General features: G+C 53.9%; 1 protein-coding gene across 2 annotated transcripts in view; it reads left to right on the top strand.

Moving 5' to 3' along the window:
* The first annotated feature begins 1295 nt into the window (after positions 1-1295).
* NCLN (nicalin) overlaps positions 1296-19195 on the top strand; it is a 32236-nt gene continuing 14336 nt past the window's right edge. For both annotated transcript variants that reach the window (XM_077121198.1, XM_077121196.1), the window contains exons 1-5: positions 1296-1557; positions 10437-10627; positions 11039-11183; positions 14377-14471; positions 18068-18148. In XM_077121198.1, the coding sequence (XP_076977313.1) occupies positions 1374-1557; positions 10437-10627; positions 11039-11183; positions 14377-14471; positions 18068-18148 (696 nt within the window). In that variant the 5' untranslated portion in view covers positions 1296-1373. The remainder of the gene's footprint in view (positions 1558-10436; positions 10628-11038; positions 11184-14376; positions 14472-18067; positions 18149-19195) is intronic.

The raw sequence follows: 19195 nt of genomic DNA, 5'->3' as shown, positions 1-19195 counted from the left end.
GCTGCAGGACCTTGGCGCCTTCTCATAATAACAATTATTGAGTGCTTTCTGTGTGTACCTACTCTTGGATTTTCTAATTAAGTTCTTACAGAGTCCTAGGGGGAGGGGCTGGTAGATGGTGATGGTGAGCCGTGATTGTTAATCATTCCCTTTTGATAACCGCGGAAACAGGCTCAGAGAGGTGTAGACTGGCCTCAAATCATCCAGCTCCAAGGGGAGAGGGGGAGGAGCTGACATAAACGTCAGCTGTCAGCCAACACAAATGCAGCCTCTCTCTTGGGGGCAAAGGGAGGCCCCAAGTCCTTCTGAGAGGGACACGGAGGCAATCAAACTGGAGCCTGGACGGTCAATTCGGCTGTCTTTCTCCACCCACCCGCCGGCCTCAGTCTTCCCATCTGTACAAGGGGGAGGGGCATGCAAGCTGATGCTTCCTCCGGATTTATCAAATTTAGCGCAGTTAAATTTCAAGTGCAGACGAGCAACGAATAATATGTCTCCAGTCTAAATAAATTTAAATATACGTCGTGGACCTCTGCACTAGCTCTGGGCTCCGGACTACAAGTCCCATAAACCACTGTTTCGGCTTCTAGGCTAATGATAGACTACAAGTCCCAAAACCCACTGTTCAGCCCCGCCTTCAGGAAACGTCTGCCCTGATTTCTCTATTCTTCTTTCATTCATTCAAAAATTGTATAGGTCAGTCACTGGGTGCCGGATCTTCTGTAAAATTCTGGGAACACATTAGTGCAAAAATCTGACAAAAGAATTTGCTCTCATGGGGTTTATAAATTTTACCTTCCTTGAGAGTTTTAAATGATTTCTCAGAAACTTCTGCCAGGATAACTACAGCTCCCGTGAGACTGTGCGCTCGTGCAATGGGACTACAATTCCCAGGAGACATAGCACACACCCCCCCCCCCGACAGGTCCGCCTTCCTTTCATTCCCATTAATTTCCAGGTCGCAAGGTCACGTCCTGTCCTGCTGACCCTGTCTCCCCCGCCTCTAGCACCCCACAATGGCAGGGTTTTTAGAAGTTCCCCTGAAAGTAGTTTTTAAAAAGTCTCTGATTTTCTAAGTTGACGTTTCTGTGAAACGTCAGTAGGATTAGCCCAAAAGTCACCAATTTCCAGCGCGGGTCACAGACTGGGCCTACAACTCCCGAGAGGCCCCGCGCGCGTTAACTTCCAGGAGGCTGCGCCGCCGGGCCGGGCGATCCGCGGCGGTGCCCGCAGGACCCTATAGGGGCCGCGGGCTGCCCGGCGCGGTGCCTGCAGGACCCCGTCGGCAACCCATGCCGAGGTGAGTCCGCGGGAGCCGCACCACCGCCGTCCGGTCCCCGCCGCCGCCTCGCGCGGCCCCGCCGCCGGCCAGGATGCTGGAGGAAGCGGGCGAGGTGCTGGAGAATATGCTGAAGGCGTCGTGCCTGCCACTAGGCTTCATCGTCTTCCTGCCCGCCGTGCTGCTGCTGGTGGCGCCGCCGCTGCCCGCCGCCGACGCCGCGCACGAGTTCACGGTCTACCGCATGCAGCAGTACGACCTGCAGGGCCAGCCCTACGGTGCGTGCTCCCCGGGGCGACCCCCATTCTCCCCCGACCCGGGCTCCCTGGACCCACCACCCCGGCTGCCAGCCCGACCCCGTCCCTGGGCTGTTCAGAGCCCGACCCCGTCTCTGGGCTGTTCAGAGCCCCGGGGCCAGGTCCCGTGCTCTCTGCCTAGCGCCCCAGGAATCTGCTAGCATTTCCACAGCCCGGATTCCTGCTCGGTGCCCCAGAACCCGAGCCCAACGCCTCCCTCTTTCCGAGCCCTAGGTCTTCGCTCTTTGCTTGGACCAGCTCTCTGCCTTGCTTCCATTTCTTCTTCTTGAAGCCCCCCAAGTATCCGGGTCTTGCCAGGGCAATGCACCTGCCCAGAACCTCCGGGTTTGGCCTCCAGTGCCCATGCCCCCTACCCTGGACCACTCCTCAAATCCTTGACCCCGCAAGATTTTTGTCCCACTTCATTCAAAGCTAGGAGCCTCTTTATTCTGGTGTCTGCCAGGCCAAGCCACCATGTCCTATGGTCTCCAGGGGTCCCTGTCTTCTTTGTCCAGTGCCCACATTCCCCACCTCTACCTTTGCTGTGGGGCCCCACCTCTGTCCCTCTCCCTGGTTGCATTCCCACCCCCTCAGTTCAACCTCCACACCTCCAGTTTCCCAGAACCCGAGTTGCTCCATCTCCCCAGGTTTCTTCATTGTCTTTGATTGAGGCTCAACTCCTTCTCCACTGCCCCGGGCCTCAGACATGCCCTGTTTCCTCAGGGACCCACCCATCCTGGTTAGCATCCCAGAGCACCCTGGCTGGATCCTGCACAGTTTCTTGCCCCCCAGCCCTGCCAGGCTTCTCATTTAGTGCCTACATCATAAAAAATTCCCATATCTCCCTCTGACTGCAGTTGTAACTGGGACCCCCCCCAGCAAGGCCCAGGTGTTCCAGAACCTTCTGGTCCCTCCAGAGACCCTTTTCTTCTTACTTTCAGCTTTGCCCTCAACTCCTTGCAGGTTGAGGCCCGACCATAAGGGAGCAGCCCCCTCCTTGAGTCCTCCTTTTCTCCCTCGTTTCTGCGTCCAGGTTCTCATGAAGGGGCCCTCTTGGTGGAACATCTCAGCCCCTGAGCAACCCCCAGTGTGTGCAGATTTCTCTGGACCTGCCCTCGGCTCCTCTTTGCCCAACTTCATTTCCACCTAGAGTGGTGTTTCTCAATCAGGGAGAGTCTGCCTTTGGAGGACACTGGGTCGTGTCTGGGGACATTTTTGATTGTCATGCCTAGGGAGGAAGTGCTCCCGGCATTTGGTGAGGGGAGCCCAGAGAGGCTGCTCAGCACCCCACAGTGCCTGGGAGGCCCCCACCCCAGAAAACAATTGAGGCCCATGTCAGTTGCGTCAGGACCAGGAAAACCTGAGTTAAAGGGAAGGTTCTAAATCTGAGGTCCCGGGCTCTGAACCATGGAAGGGCCAGAACACTTCTGGTGGCGAACACGTGTTGTTTGCATTTTCCTGGGTGGAAGGTGTTGACAGCACAGTTGAGGATGGACAGATCTGACATGGAAACCGCCGGCCATAGACCGCACACTGGGATTGTGGCGGGTACAGCTGGGGAACTGAAATTTAATGTCATTGAACTGGAATGCAGTCAAGTAGCCCCACGTGGCTAGTGAATCCCACCTCGGACAGCACCGGTCTAGAGTTTTTGTTGGCTGCCCAAAGGGACCTTTGATCTGGACAGCCCGGGTTCTAGCGTCTGAGGCAACCTGTCCCCTGTGTCCTTCGGAGTCACAGTTTGTTCTCGTCTTCTCCCTTTTACACCCCCATAGAGCCTTGCCAAGAGCCTCTTGCCTGACCCCTTCTCAGTACACCCAGCCTCAGTACAGCCCTTGGGTGAGCATTCAGCGGCTGGCCTGGATGCACCCTGGATGCTTCCTCTGGCCTGTTCAGACGCTGTCCTGCTGGCAGCTCACGTGGGCTCTTTCTCCCTTGCCAGTCAAACCTGCCAAAGAAATGGTGCTGGAATTTGCCAAGCAGACGGGCAGTTCCATCTTCTCTCGGGTGACTGCTTTTCTGATTTGCAAAAGCTACCCTCTTAATTGCCTTTTGTGTTGTTGGAGAGCCTTCTGGAATCATCTTTTCCCCCCCTTCAACCTCCTGATCATTTGCCTGTTTCCTTACACTTCCCCAGCTCCCGTGTTCCCTCACTTCTCTCCCTTATGGCTGGGCTTCCTTCAAATTCCGTTTTCCTGAATTGATGTCTTCTCTGGTACACCCTCCTCAAGGAGCCCCTTTCAGGCCCCCAGGCTTTACCCTTCCTGATGAAAGACCCAGAGTTCTCCTGCATCTGGTATCCACTGGCTTTGTCCACAGACATCAGGGTCTCTGGGGATAAGCTGTGGGGGCTCTGAGTGGGACCCTGACGCCTCTCAGCTTTAGTGTGTCCCGTCTGTGACAAAGGAGGAAAATGTCCTGCCTACAAAGAAGCCAGGTGAGGTGGCGTGGCTTCCTGGCTGGGATGCAGGCCTCCGTGTCCCTACCCCGGGCTGTGTCCCTGTTGGCAGCACGTCTTAGGAAAGGATGTCGGGTCATCAGTGCTGGGGGGTGGGAGGCATTTCAGAACCAGGAGCGTGTTGTCAAAGCCAAGGCCAAGGAAGGGAGGCCCTCAGCCCTGCTGTGTAAGTGAGGCCGAGCCGGGAATTTGCTTCCTCGTCTTGCTGGGATGTGTGGTGTGAGCTTGCTGACCTTTCCCAGTGCCAGAGCCCTTGGGAACCCTGGGGCAGTGTCTGAGAGCCTGCCCATTGCATTCTCCCATGTCCTCGGTCACCGCCCCTGGCTGTAACCCTGACCCAGTTTGATCTTTCTCCTTTCCCAACTTCCTTCTTGCTCTTGTTGAGAAACAGGGTCCAGGGCGGGCTGCATGTCTCCAGCTCTCGGAAGGAAACACTGTTTGTGCTCAGGGGTGAGCTGGGCCTGAGGGTAATTAGCCAGGTACAAGGCCACCTGACACTGACATCCCTCCCCCAACTTGCCAGGTGGACTCTGGCCTCCCTTTGTGAAGGGCTGGTTCAGTGTGAGCCAGGGCAGTTACTCTCTGTTCATAAGTGACGACAAGAAACGTTTGTCACACACCCACCTCATTGCATTTAATTCCTGAGGGGACCCCAAGGACCTGAGCCAGGCAGACAAAGCCAGCACCCCGTCATTCAGGGCTTGGCAAACTGCAACCTGTGGGCCAAATGTGGCCCACTGCTTGTTTTTATGAATAAAGTTTTATTGGCACACAACCACACCCACTCGCTGCTGTGCCTTTTGTGTTGGTTTTACCAGCAGCAGCAGAGCTGTGTTGCAATGCCAGAGTCCGTACAGCCAGAAAACTGACATGCTGCTCAGCCAGCGCTTTATTTAGGAGAAATTTGCCAACTCTTGTTGAGCCTGAAGACCTGTTTCTGTCTTTTTGACTGTCCACCCTGCCTGCCCTGGCGTCTTGTCCAGATGGGCTGCCACAGAGGCTGCCCAGGGCAGAGGGCACCAGAAAGTGTGAGTCTGTCCTCATGGATCGGTAACTGTGTCCTGGACCCCTTGGGGGAGGCCAGCTTTGCCCTCGGGGTGGAGTTTGAGTGAGTGACAGGCCTTGTAGAGAGGGTCCGTATAAACGGCCTCCCTGGGGATCCCCACAGAGGGCAGGCGGCCCTTGCCTTGAGTCCCAGTGACCCCCGATAGGCTGGGCGGCCACTTCCTTTCTCTGGGCCTCAGTTTCTCTTCTGTATAACGTGAGGCTCAGAAGGCCCCTGCCCGGCCCTGGAGGAGACGACCTTGGAACTGCTCCCAGAAGACTGAGGCCAGGCGGGATGGGTGTGTGCATTCCTGGCATTTCAAGGCTTCAGTGACCTTCTCAAGGTCACTGCCACGCTCTCCTTCCCTCCCTGACCCTCCTGGGGCTCTTTGGCCTGGCCCGGCTCTTGGCCTGGGAGGGGTCTGTTAAGTTTGGTTCCGTAGTAGTTGGGAGCAGGGGCAGCGAGCCCCAGGCCTGGGACAGACAGTCCCCCCTCTTGCTCCATGATCAAAGGTTTGGGAGCTTGGTACCTGCCATGTCTTCTCAGGTGCCGCTGAGCCCCCTCCCTGTTCCCACTTGTGACTGGTGTCCTTGTGGGTCCCCACCTCTCAACTAGCCTGTCAAGGTGCCTCTTAGAAATCGGCTCATTCCCTGCCAGCCCCCTTCTCTAGACAGTCTGTTCCTGGAAAGCAGAGACAGGGACTCGTGCTCCTGGCCCCGAGCCCAAAGCTTCGCATAGGCACCGCCAAGGAGCCCTGCATTTGTGACTAAACGAACCTTATTTCTCCCCAGCTTTCCACCTTCGGGACCTTGGGTGCAGTGTGGCAGGCTCTTCTGCATGGTATCTTCACGTGCTGGCAGCGTGGTCCCAAACTAGAGGCCTGGGGACCCTGTGTAGCCCGCCTTGTGCCAAGGCTGTTTGCTTGTGTTCTCGGGGGTGGGCTGTTCATGCACAAAACATTTTGGATTCGTTCTTGACCTTTAACTTCTAGGCCATTTCAGGTGTGAGTTGGGATTGGGCCTCTGGGAGCTGGGCAGCCCCAATTGGCGGGTGTAAGCATGGATGCCCCCTCTCAACGGGATGGGTAGTCTCAGGGCCCTTGGAGGGTTGCCCGTCCCACCCTAGTGGCACTTGGCCCAGGCTTCTGTGCCAAGTTCCTGAGACCTGGTCCCTTCCTGACTGAGCAGGGCGTGGCCTTCTGGGGCTGTAAGAGTGATGGGAAACTGGAGATGAATCCCCGTGTGAGCATCTGCTTGGTTTGTGTTTCCCAGCGAATGTGCCACTCGACACAGGCAGGTCAGATAGGCCTGGGTTTCAGGAAGATTCGGGGTCTGTTTGCCACCTGAGGGACTCTGAAGGCTGTCGGTGAAGAGGAAGAGTTACCTTGGTTCATTTGTGAGGCCAGCGAGGGCCTGGTGTGTGTGTCAGGCACCATTCCGACCCGTTCCCAAAATCCCTGGGCCGCCTCCAAGGCCAGAGAGAAAGGCACTTGCCTGGACCATAACCTGCGGTCACTTTTTAACCCTCAGGCCACCCAGGAAGTATCCTTGCCCAGGAATCTGTCCCTTTAAGAGCCGGAGGCTGATGGGTGAGATTTGTTATTCTTAAAGAGACAGGCCTTTCCTGTCCCTGGCAGTCAGGGGGCCGCCCGAGCTCCATTTCCTGCAGTCCTACTGGGGGACATTAAATAGCCCAGGAGGACCCTCGGTGTCTCTATGCCTGAGCTCAGCCACCGGCTCGTGGCCCCTTTGAGAGGTTGCATACAGATTCTAACCCTCCTGGGCTCCGCAGGGCTTTCCATGCCTCTCCCCCAGCCGGCATCCTGCCCGCTGCCAGGAGACTCTTGGGGTTGGCCAAGGCTTGCTGTTCCATGCCTCAGAATGAGCAGGCCTAGGAGAGAGAAGGTCTTCGCAGAGCACTGGCTGCAGCCCGCCCCCCTCTGTGCACAGGCTGTGAGCTGGGTGACACAGGGAGCGAGCCGGAAGCTCCCAGCCTTTTGTCCCCTCTGCAGCTCCAGGTCTCTCTTGAGCTCTGAGGAGAGAGGCAGGAAGTGCACTGGGGTACTGAGCAGAGCTCCTCAACCCGTGCCCACCCCACCCCAAGACACAGACAGGGTGATGTCTGGAGATAGTTTTGGTTGTCATGACTGTGGGATGGCATTGAGGGGGGAGCCCAAAAAATGCTGCTCAGCACCCCACAGTGCCCAGGACAGCTCTGCTCCAGAGTGATCCAGCTCTGATATCAGCTGTGCTGTGTGGGAAACCCTGGCGTGTGAGTGTTCTGGGAAGTGCTGGAGAGATTTAGGAGACTTAGGCTCTTGCTCATTCCTTCTCCTGGTGGGTGTTTATTGAGAGCCCGTTAGCACTGGAGCTCATGTTCCATGTGCTGTGGGGACCAGTTCCCTGCCCACCAGAGCTCCTAGCCCACCTGGGAGAGTGAATAGCAGCCAACCATCCCAATTTTGGGGTGGTTCTGAGATCTGAGAAGGGAACAGAGTGCTCTAAAGAAGAGGTACAGGGGGTCAGGAAGGCCTCCCATCCTGGGGTAAGGAGGTGCCAGAGGTGGGAGGACCGTGGGGTGCAGCCAGGGCAGAGGTGGGCCAGGTTAAGCTGGAGAGGGGCGCGGCCAGAGCCCTCAGGGCGAGAGCAGCAAGGCCCCAGTAAGGCGAAGAGTTGGGTTTTTTCCCCCGAGGGCATTGGGAGTTATGAAAGAACAAAGCTGGGGCCCCAGAGGTGAGCTGAGTACCGTGGGCTGCCCCTGCTGGCCTGGAGATCCCTGCTTGGTGATGTGATGCCCAGAATCAGTGCCAGGTGCCTGCAGCCAGGCAGAGAAGCAGAGGGTAGGTGGGCATGTGATGTGATCCTGGAATGCAGGGCCTTGTGAGGCATCAGGCCCGCAGATGCTGGCCAGTCACGTTGATCCAAAGCCCTCTTCCCAAACTACCAGGTAGGGGCATTACATGCCCACCTACCCTCTCCTTCAGGCTGAAATGCAAGGACACTAGGCAGTAACTCAAAGACACAAGAAGAAGTAACTTTGGTAAAGGTAATTTCCTAGGTAAATATGAAATCCTGTGTTACTGTACTTTGGGGTTGTAACTGTCCTGCTCCATACAACTTAATAGGCAAATGTGTAAAGTAAGATTTTAAATCTCTTAATGAACAGATTACATGTAAGATGTAAGCTGTGCCAGTAACAGGATAAAAGGTGGAGGGACAGATATTTAGTAGAGAGTATGTATACTACTGAAACTGGGTTGGTACTAGTCAGACTCAGTTATTATTAGTTTAGGACCATACATCTGACAAGAGTTTAACATCCATAATATATAAGGAATGCCTACGGCTCAACCAAAGACAAACAAGCAAATTAAGAAATGGATCACAGATTCGAATAGTCATTTCTCCAAACAAGGTCTCCAAATAACAAGTAAGTGTATGAAAAGGTGCTCACCATCATTATAAAGGCACGCTAAAACTAAAATGGGATCCCACATCACACCCATTAGGGTGACTGTTATGGGGGGAAAAACTGAAAATAACAAGTTTCAGTGAGGCTGTGGAGAAATTTAAACTCTTGTACGTGCTCAGTAGGAATCCAAAAACTGTTTGGCAGTTCCTTAGAAAATTGAACATAGAATTACCATGTGACCTGGCATTCCAGTTTAGCTCTAGACTCCAGAGAATTGAAAGCAGGGACTTACACGGATATTTGCACACCAATAATTACAGTGGCATATTTACAATCGCCGAAAGTGGAAGTAACCCAAGTGTCCACCAACCAAGGAATGGAGAAACAATGTGGTCCAGCCGCAGGATGGAATGATATTCAGCAATGTATTCCCGTACAGTGCAATGTCTTACATTATATTAGAATGTATACAATTGGGATATTATACATTATATTCCATACAATGAAAGTTTACAAAAAGAAGTAAAGCCCTGGCACCTGCTACAATGTGGTCAAACCCTGGAGACATGTTGAATGAAAGAAATCAGACACAAAAGGACAAATAATGTATGAACTCTTATATGTGAAATACTTAGAACAAGGAAATTCATAGAGACAGAAGCAGAATGGTGGTTACCAGGGTTGGTGGGAGAGAGGAATGGGGAGTTAATGCTAAATGAGAATGAGTTTGGATTTGGATGATCAAAATAGTCTGGAAATAGCAGTGGAAGTGGCAGTGTATTTTCAAGGTACTTATTGTCAAATAATTGTCCACTGAAAATGGCTAAAATAATTCTTACGTATCTTTTACCAGCATTAAAAATAAACCAAATTCGATTTTTAAAAAATGTGTTTATTGATACATCTTAGCATACAAACATTCTTTTTTGTTGTTTTTTTGGCACGGGCTGGCACTGGGAATCAAACCCGGGTCCCTGTCATAGCAAGCGAGAACTCTGCCTGCTGAGCCCCCACAGCCCACCCCATATAATCAGTGGCTCACAATATCATCACATAGTTGTGTATTCATCACCATGATCATGTCCAAATTCAATTTTGGGAAGCATAACCAGGTGCTCCAGGAGCGTTTCACAAGCTTCTAGAACTGCATGGTCATCTGGGCTTGCAGGGGTCTGCTCCAAAAATGAATACACTCAGCCCATGAGTGAAAAATGGTGCTTTCTCCCCCATTGTCCCGAGTCCTAGGACCCCACCAACCTTGCTCCAGAGAGAACCCGCACCATGGCTTGGTGGGCCTTGGCATGCTCAGCCCCCCGATTTCTGAAAAGTTTGAATCTCCAGGGTCAGGTAGGGGAGACTGTCCTGATGTTGGGATTTGGCACAGGGTTTTAACCCAGGGGCTTTGGCCAGGCTGCAGGGGGCTGTTCCCAGGCTGAGAACCTTCTAGCACAGGGGTCACAAGGTACATCCTGCAGGCCAGCCTCCCACCTGCATTTTTATAAATACAGTTTTCTTGACCTAGCCAGGCCTGTCCATCCCCACGTCACCTGGCAGTTTTGCACTGCAAAGGCGTATCCCAGTAGTTGTGACAGGCCATGCAGCCTGCAAAGCTGAGAACATTGGCCCTCGAGTCCTTAAAGTTTGCTCTTGAATTGCATGTCCAATTTCTGCATGGGCATAGAGCTGGGGATGTTTTGGGGGAGAAGGGTCAAGGCATGGGTTAAAATCTCAGAAGTTCTGGCCGGTGCTGGGAGCCCTTGGTTTAAAGCACACGTGGTTTAAGGATGAACGTGGGGTGTAAACCCTGGTGCCCGTCACTGTCTATGGGGGTGACAGGAGGAAGAGCCCTAGGGGAAGGCGGTCTGGGACAAGGATCCCCACTCCCCCAGGCCTGCGTGTCTCTCGGATGACCTGGCTCCTCACTGGACATTGTCCCCCCTACCCCAGGTACACGGAACGCGGTGCTCAACACAGAGGCCCGCACGGTGGACGCCGACGTGCTGAGCCGCCGCTGCGTCCTCATGCGGCTGGCAGACTTCTCCTACGAGCGCTACCAGAGGGCGCTGCGACAGTCAGCCGGCGCCGTGGTCATCATCCTGCCCCAGGCCGTGGCCGCCGTGCCCCAGGACATCATCCGGGTGAGCCCCTGCCCCCTCCCAGCACCCCAACCCACACCATGGTACAGCCTTCCCCACCCCTCCATTGCAGAAGCTCTTGTAAAAGAGCATTGGGTTGGGAGTCCCCTTGGGGGGCTTTGGGTAAATCGCCTTACTACCCTTTGCCTTTTGCAAGTAGGGGTGCCACCTCTTCTGCTTGATCACTGGTCCTTATTCGAGGACAACTCTGCCCCCCCAGGGACCTGGCAGGTCCCACGTCCTGTCCTCTTCCCACTCCACCTTCTTCCTACGAGGGGAGCATTGCTGGAGCTCGGCCATTGCAGCCTTGGCCGTGTTGGCCGCCTCCTCCCTGGCTCCCCCCCCCCGCCCTCTCTGTCCACCCCTGCTGGACCCCCATGCTGAAAGCCACCTAAAAGTGTGCTGCGTCCACAGCAATTCATGGAGATCGAGCCGGAGATGCTGGCCATGGAGACCCTCGTGCCCGTGTACTTCGCCGTGGAGGACAAGGCCCTGCTGTCCATCTACGAGCAGACGCAGGCGGCGTCCGCCTCCCAGGGCTCTGCCTCAGCCGCCGAAGGTGGGCGCAGGGCTGCAGGGTGGGGGTGCTGTGGCAGTGGCGGGGGGGGGGGGTTCCCTGGCAAGTGGTGGAGAAAGTCCTGCCCTCACCAGGCTCTGATGGTTTAAAAAGCAACAGTGGTGTCTGTTCACTTCTCCCCACCTGCTCAGTAAATGCCCAGGGGCCTGGTGTGGCTTGGGGATGTTCCTAGGGAAAGAGAAAAACCACTTCCCTCATCCAGAGGGTGGGTGGGTGTTGTGATGAGCCCAGGTCTCTAAGTTCACCTTTCGAGGGAAACGCAGGAGAACAGGCCAGCTGCTGAGTGCGAGACAGCAAAGGTAACCAAAGGAAAGCAGGTTAAAGAAGCCACAGAAGCCATTTTCACCTATCAAATATCAGACGTGAAAAAAGAGAAAAAGCAGGTGGATTCTTAGACAGACAGACAACCCAGCTTTTTGGGAAGACAGCTTGGCAGTATGTGTTTAAGCCTTAAAAAAAAAGAAGACTTTTAAAATTTCCTCATGACGAAATTAACAACTATAGGAACTCTCGGTGTGGGGTAAGCTCAGCCCCTGTTTTTTTTGTTGTTGTTGTTTTAATTTTTTTATTAATTTTTAAATTTTTTTAAAAATGCATGACAAGAAAGAAACACAAGCATTCTTAACATATGATCATTCCGTTTTACATATCAGTAATTCACAATATCATCACATAGTTGCATATTCATCGTCATGATCATTTCTTAGAACATTTGCACAATTCAGATAAAGAAGTAAAAAGACAACAGAAAAAGAAAGAAAAAGAAAATAGAAAAAAAAATTATACGTAACCATACCCCTTAACCCTCCCTTTCATTGATCGCTAGCATTTCAAACTAAATTCATTTTAGCATTTGTTCCCCCTATTATTTATTTTTATTCCATATCTTCTACTTGTCTGTTGACAAGGTAGATAAAAGGAGCTTCAGACAGAAGGTTTTCACAATCTCACAGTCACATTGTGAAAGCTGTATCATTATACAATCTTCAAGAAACATGTTGGCCCCTGTTTTTAATCAATAGTTTTTTTTTTTTTGGAGTAATGAAAATTTCAATAAAGTTTTATTGGCACACAGCTAGGCCCATTCATTTCCCTGTTTGCGGCTGCTTTTGCACTCTCATTCCAGAGCATACTTTGTTGAGGATTGCAACAGAGACCTGCCAGCCTGCCTGGAAATATTTGCTCTCTGGCTCTTTGCAAGAAATGTTGGGCAAACCCTAATCTAGATTAAAGTCTGGTGAGTGGGCATCTGCATTGTGGCAATGGAGTGAATTTTTGTAAATACCTAAATATTCAGCCAGGGAGAGAACGGAGAAGGGACATTCTACCTGTTGGAATATTCAGTAGCTGTCAAAAAATGATATCTAGGTAGAATTTTTTCATGGCCCTGGGAAGTGCTTTGTTTACAATAATTAATTAGTGGTGAAGACAAGCTATAAATCACAAAGATTAATTTATTTTTATTAACTTTTAAATTTGAGATATTTTAAGATTCACAAGAAGTTGCAAAAATAGTACAGAGACTTCCCAGGAAGTTTCTTCCCCCAGCTTCCCCCAATGATAAAACCTTACGTGAACAAAACAATCATGCTTTTAAAGTGCACCTAGAACCTAAGAAGCAGGCTCCAAATGACACGTGCTCAGTGACACGTTAGGGCAGACTTTGTCCAAAATGAATACATAGCATGTGGAGGGCCGTTATTTAGTAGAGCAGTAAGTATTGTAACGACACTGAGAAAAAGCTTCATAGCCGGTCGCTGAAGATCTGGCGTCTCTTAATTTCAAGAGAAGCGTGTCCTCAAATAAGTAACGGTTTCAATGTTTTGATCAAGGGAAGAAGCCTGTTAAAATGGCTCTTTGGTCATTAGAAAGAAAAGCATAAAGAAAGATGGCAAGGGAACTCACCTGCCTCCCAAAGCTGATTACCTTTGCATTGGAAGATTAGAGTAACTTTTTTTTTCCCTTTACGCTTTAAAAAAAAAAAGTTTTAAATGTTGTATTGTGATCACATATAGAAGGCATGAGATTTCCTGTTCTCACCCCTTTTGAGTGTGCAGCTCAGAGGAGACCCCTGTCACACCATCCAGTACCAAAGCTTTCCTTTCCCCTAAACCATGAAGCAGTAACTCCGTCTTCCCCACCTCTGTGTATCCCCATCCTCCTTTAAGCTTTGGAGGCTGGATTTTCTTACCTCTTGTAGCCATCGCTTTTATGACCACAAAACAATAAAACTTTAAAAGGAGACCAGAGGGAGGCCCCAGTCCCCTTTCTCTGCTTTGGAACAAGGGAGGCTTCTCGTTTATCTGTGGGCTTAAGTATCGACGTCAGCCTGCTGGACCGTAGCAGGCTGCCAAGCCTTGAGCCACGTTTTTCCTAAGCATCTCAGCGACAAGGAAACCAGGTCTTGGACTGGGGGACTTTGCCGGGGTCACAACGTCCTCCTTTTTAGCGGCCACGTGTTTTTTTTTCTGGCATATGGAGCTACAAACCCTTTTCCAGAATCCCTGGAGCCAGAGTGGTTTTGGAGTTTAGACTTCTGGGTTTGGGAAAGCACTAGAAAAGCATTTGCCGCGGCTCACACATGCCACCCGGCCCGGCGGGACCTGGGGCAGCCACTTGGTATTTCTGCAGTGAGATGTGTAGTGACCCCGGGGGAATGAGTGACTCGCACCCTCCAGGCTGCCCAGGTCAGCGAAGCCAACAAGCAGGTTGCAAAGCTTTGGGATTTTCAGGCTCTCTTGGCCTTGGGTTGCAGTGAGGAGCGTGGACTGGCCTTATGAAAGTCCCGTTGTCACAAACTGTTGCGATGACCAGTCCCTTGGGGGCTTTTGTCTTCTGCCCTCCTAACTGCCCTCATGGTGAGCTGCATCCTCGGGAAACTGGGCCCGGGCACGGAATCGCTCCGCCCACTGATGGATCTAGAAAGTGAGGCCCATGGGCTCCTGCGGGGAGAGGTTGCCAGGTTACTAGCATCTGACCTCCAGGGGCTTCCTCGGGCTCTGGGCGGGCTGAGCCAAGGTGGGTTTAACCTGCTCCGACCCCCTGGCCTCTAGCTCCTTTCCGGTGTTTTCCCGTAGCCTGGAGCCCTCCAGCCTGGGGTGTTGGGGTGTTAAGGGGCCAGCTGTGGTCTGGGAGCCCCCACCTGACCCGGCTGACCACCCTCCTCCCTCCTCAGTGCTGCTGCACACAGCCACCGCCAATGGCTTCCAGATGGTCACTAGTGGCGTCCAGAGCAAGGCGGTGAGCGACTGGCTCATCACCAGTGTGGAGGTGAGTACCCGCCCGCCCTGAGCCTGTGCCCCGTCCTGCCCTCAGGGCTCAGGGCCCCAGGGGAGGAGCCCTGGGTCTCCCTTTCCATCCACAAAGGCTCCCTAAGCACAGAACTCGCCTGGTACATGGACCGCCTACTCCACCACCTGTTCCCACTAGAGGAAGCTCTTAAGAAAAATCAGATGACATTGCCCTCCAGCTGGCTCAAAACCCTCCAGCAGCTTCCTGTGGCATCTGAGAAAAGCCCTGACTTCTCACTGTGGTGGTATAGCCACTCTGTGGGGCAGCCAGATGCCTGTCAGACCCTCTGGCCCACTTCCTGCTGCCCCAGGTACATGCACTGCTTCCTTATCCCGCCCCAGGGCCTTTGCACTGCTCCCCACCCCTCACCCTTCACATGGGGTGCTCCCTCCAGCCCAGCTGCTCTTCTCATCACTTCACATCACCTCGTCCTCAGAGGGGCCTTCTGTGGCTGGGCACTCCCCTGTCACCCCCAAACCGTCATCTGACTTTATTTTCCCCTTAGTAATTCTCCTTACTAATTGCGCCTTCCTGAAACCTTCACAACTCGGGCATGGTTTGTTTCTTCCCTACTGACCCAAGTGTCATGAGAGCCAAGAGCATGCTCATCTTGGCCTCCATCGTGTTCTCATGGCCCGGCCTGGGTGCCAGCATGCACAGGGCCTCAGCGAGCACCTGGGGACAAGCAGGCTAGCTCCCCTGTGGGGCTGCCCCAGACCCCCTTTGATGTTCACTGGGCTTCTGCCCAGCCAGATTCTCAGGGCTCACAGGTGGGGTCAGGACGTGGGCCTAGAGCAGTGCAGCTGCCATCCACCCCCAGACTCCTGAGCACCATTTCAGGCACAGCTAGGTGAGAATTGGGTGCCTCCCTGCAAGTGTTTTTTGCCTTTAACTTTTACGTTTAAACTAGTTTCAGATTACAAGAAAGTTGTAACAGATAATATGAAACCAACACAGAGAATGCCAACACACACCCTGTCCCAGATACCCAGAGCCCCAACTTTTAACATCCTGCCGCATTTGTTATAGCGCTCTGTCCATGTGTCCATCCATCCATCCGTTGATCCATCCATTCACCACCCTTCGTTCTATACATTCATTTCCCCACACCCCTGTCTCTCCATCCATCCATCCCTCCTTCCCTCCATCTGCCTGTTTCTGAGCGTTTGGGAGTAGGCTGTATGCACATGCTCCTCGAACACTCATTACTGCAGGGCACACTTCCTACGAACAAGGATATTCACTTAGGTTATCAAGGTCAGGGAACTTAACATAAAGCTTACAGTCTATATTCCAATTTTTTCACGTTTCCCAATGCTGTCCTTCGGGCCTTTTCTCCTGATATTAGATCCATCCAGGACTACTAGTTGTGTTTCCCTGTCATCACACTCTTAGTGTGACAACCTACACGCAGCGTACATTCCCCCCCTCCCAGGCACCCCCATTCAGTGGGATCAGGCCCATTCGCAATGTCAGGGTGCCCTCTTCACCACCCATCACCAGAATTTCCCTTTCACCCACACAGCCCCTGCCCTGTTAGGCATGAGCGCCCCACTCTGGTGTCTTTGGTGACCCCACTCTGCAGGCACCAAGGAGGCAGTGGTGGCCAAGATGCTACCACCCACCCCACCCCAAAGAGCTCACTTTTTGGGGTGGGGGCTGGAGCGGCAAAATAGGCAGTTCTAGTGGACGTGGTGATGTGAGGGCTTTACAAGGCGCTGGGTGCTGTGGCCAGGTGGCCGTTCGCCCCCGGTCTGTGGGTGGAAGTCAGGAAAGGCTCTCCCAAGGTGGGTCTGTGTGTAGGGGGCCTGAGGCTTGGGGACTGGGGATGCAGTGACTGAGCAGAGTCCAGGCCAGGGGGGCCTGGTTCAGGATGGGGGGACACCACCCAACGATTGAGTCTTTTGTACAAGAGGATGGAGATGTTTAAAGTGAAGCCAATCATTAATTTTGTAAAACTGCATCAAATGTGTCAGTGATTTGGGCATAGAAAACCAGGCAAGCGGGGTCCTTTTTCCTCCCGCTCCCCAGAGGTTCGTTGGAAACAAGCACGGCCAGCCTGGGTTTGCCAGCAGCCGGCGGAGCCACCGAGGGCCTGCCGAGAACCTTCTCACTTTCGGGGCCTGTTTGGACCTGCTAGCCCCAGCCTTTTGTTCCAGAAGCATTTGCGCCGCCGCGTGTCCTGTACCCTGCCTGTTGTCCACACAGGAACCAGGAGTGGGGAGGCAGTGGGGTCCTCTGGGTCCTGCTGGCACACCACAGGCCTGTTCTCATGACACTCCTGGGGGCCTGCTAGACCACTATGGGATCAGCCCTGGTTCTCGGGCAGGAGGCCCAAGCAACGGGCCTTTGTCACCCCTGGGTCCCACCCGCACCTGCCCTCGCTGTGTCCAGGGCTCCTGGGCCGCCCCCTCCTATGGGCTGCTACCTGTGGGTGGGTCGGGAGAGCAAGTCACCAGCAGCTACTCGTGTGTCTAGAAACCTGGCTCTGCTTCTTCAGAGTTTGCTGTCAGGTGTGAAAATAAGAAAAGCATAACCCTCTGCAGTAAACCGGGAAAGACCCCGGGGCTGGACGGCTTTAGGACAGAGGGCCCCTTGATTTCTCGGTGCCCAGGGTCCTGCCTCTGTGTCCAGTAGGCGCCCCAGAAAGGAGGAGAGGAGGATGCGGCTCCATTGCGTCTTTTCCATCTGGTCGTTTAACTCTAGCGAGAGCCCATGAGCCAGGTGCTGTGAGCAGGGCCACTTTCTAGGGAAGGGGACCGTGCCCTGGCCTCAGTCCCACAGCCGGGGAGTGGGCATGTATAAGACCAGACCCCAGGCCTCCCAGGGCCCCACTAGAGAATTCTGTTTGGCATGCTGAGCAAGGTGGTCTTGACTCAGAGATGTTAGACTGTGAGCTCAGCGTTTGACAGGTGGGCAGGATTTCCAGGTGAAAAAGCCTACTGCAAGAGCAGTTACCAGATTCCCATGGCTAGAGCAGGGCTAGCAAACTAGGCCCAGGGGCCAGCCACCTGCTTTTATATATAAAGCTTTATTGGCACACAGCCTCTCCCACTTTGTGCACGCACTGCCTCTGGCTGCTGTCATCCTCCCCGGCCAGCTGAGCATTCACGAGAGCTCACCTGGCCTGCCGAAGCTGAAATTACTGACTCTCTGAGCATTCACAGAAATTTTGCCATCCCCTGGGATAGAGCAGACAATTCAAGCCAGGCCCCTTATGAGAGAGATGGGGAAAAGGACAGGTGGACCTCAAAGGGTCCTGACTGCTGGGGTAAAGGTCCTTTTCCCATGGGAAAACACCTCCTTCTCAGACACAGCTTACACAGGACCCTGGTAGGAAAATGTACAAGGTGGAGCTGTCCTGGCCAAAGCAGGGGTGGGGTTCCCATTTCCTGGACTCCATCCCTTCCTCTGGGGGCTCCCTTGGGGCTCTGAGGGTCAGGTACAGACGCCTCCATAGAGTCGTCACCCACACCCTTTCTTCCTGACAGCAGTGATGAGCCCTGGCGGTGACCCTGGTGGTCCCTGGTGTGCCCAGACACGAGCAAAGCTGTTTACAGCCTTTCTCTCTCCAGGGGCGGCTGACAGGGCTGGGTGGAGAGGACCTGCCCACCATCGTCATCGTGGCCCACTACGACGCCTTCGGAGTGGCCCCTGTACGTACCACCCTTCCCTGGACCCCAGCCCATCAAGGTCCGTGGTGTGAGCCTCCCCCAAGGGCCCGTGGTGCAGTGTCGGGTCATGCTGAGGGCCCTGGGGAAGGGGCCGTTGCATAGCTGGACCTGAGGCTAAGCTGGGTTGTGGGGTCTCTTGGTGGGGGGGGCGGTCTCATGACAAAAAGGCAGCCAGGCCAGGAGTTGAGCCCACGGTGTCTGTCAGGGTCCCAGAGACCCTAGAGTACAATCAGCAAAGGGGACAGGCATTTGGGGCTGGGTCCAGGGGAGACAAGCAGAAGCTTCCAGAGTCCTCTCCCCGTGCGGGCACATAGGATGCACTCAGTTCCCCCAGGAGTGTGTGGGGACAGCATGTGTGAGGTGCCATCTCCCAGGGAAGCTCGTTAGAGACCCAGTTCCTGGGGTTTTTATTGGGACTGGTCACATAGGCACCTCTGCCTCGCACAGACCCATCTAGACCCCGGGAGGACAGCAGGCGTTCGGCATGAGCTGCACTGTTTGTGCAGATAGCTCAAACACTGTGAGCCCCCCATATCGGGCCTCAGGTTCCCTGTACCAGCCGAGGGCCACCCCTTTCCGAGGGCAGTGCCTTGGGTCCTCCCACATGGCTTCTCTTTTGCACAGCAGTTGACACAAGCTGTGTTCCTTCCCAGGGTTCCAGGCTGCCTAGAGCACCAGACCCAGCAAGGTTGGGGTCCCCACCAGCGAACCAGCGCTCTACTTTCTGTGTTGAGAAAGTCTTGCTTTCTCGGGGTGGGAGGGGGTCGGGGTGGGAGGGGGCAGGGTGCTGGGGGGAGGTGGGGTGTTGTCCTGCATTCTGGCGTGAGCTACGGGGGGTGCTCTGTCCGGGGCCCTGTGCTGGGGAGGTGGACACAACCTCTATTCTTGAGGGCTCCTGAGCCTGCCGGAACCCACAGGTGGACTCGGGGCGGTCAGCTGAGAACAGGGCTTCTTGGCCTTTCTTCCATTGTCACCCCCAAGCAGCCTCTCAGACATTTTGCCCTGATCACCCCTCCCCCATTCCCCCAA

This window comes from Tamandua tetradactyla, chromosome 11 (assembly GCF_023851605.1).
Source record: "Tamandua tetradactyla isolate mTamTet1 chromosome 11, mTamTet1.pri, whole genome shotgun sequence".
NCBI lineage: Eukaryota > Metazoa > Chordata > Mammalia > Pilosa > Myrmecophagidae > Tamandua > Tamandua tetradactyla.
Note: the sequence above shows the minus strand (reverse complement) of the source record. Positions and strands in the feature narration are given on the sequence as shown.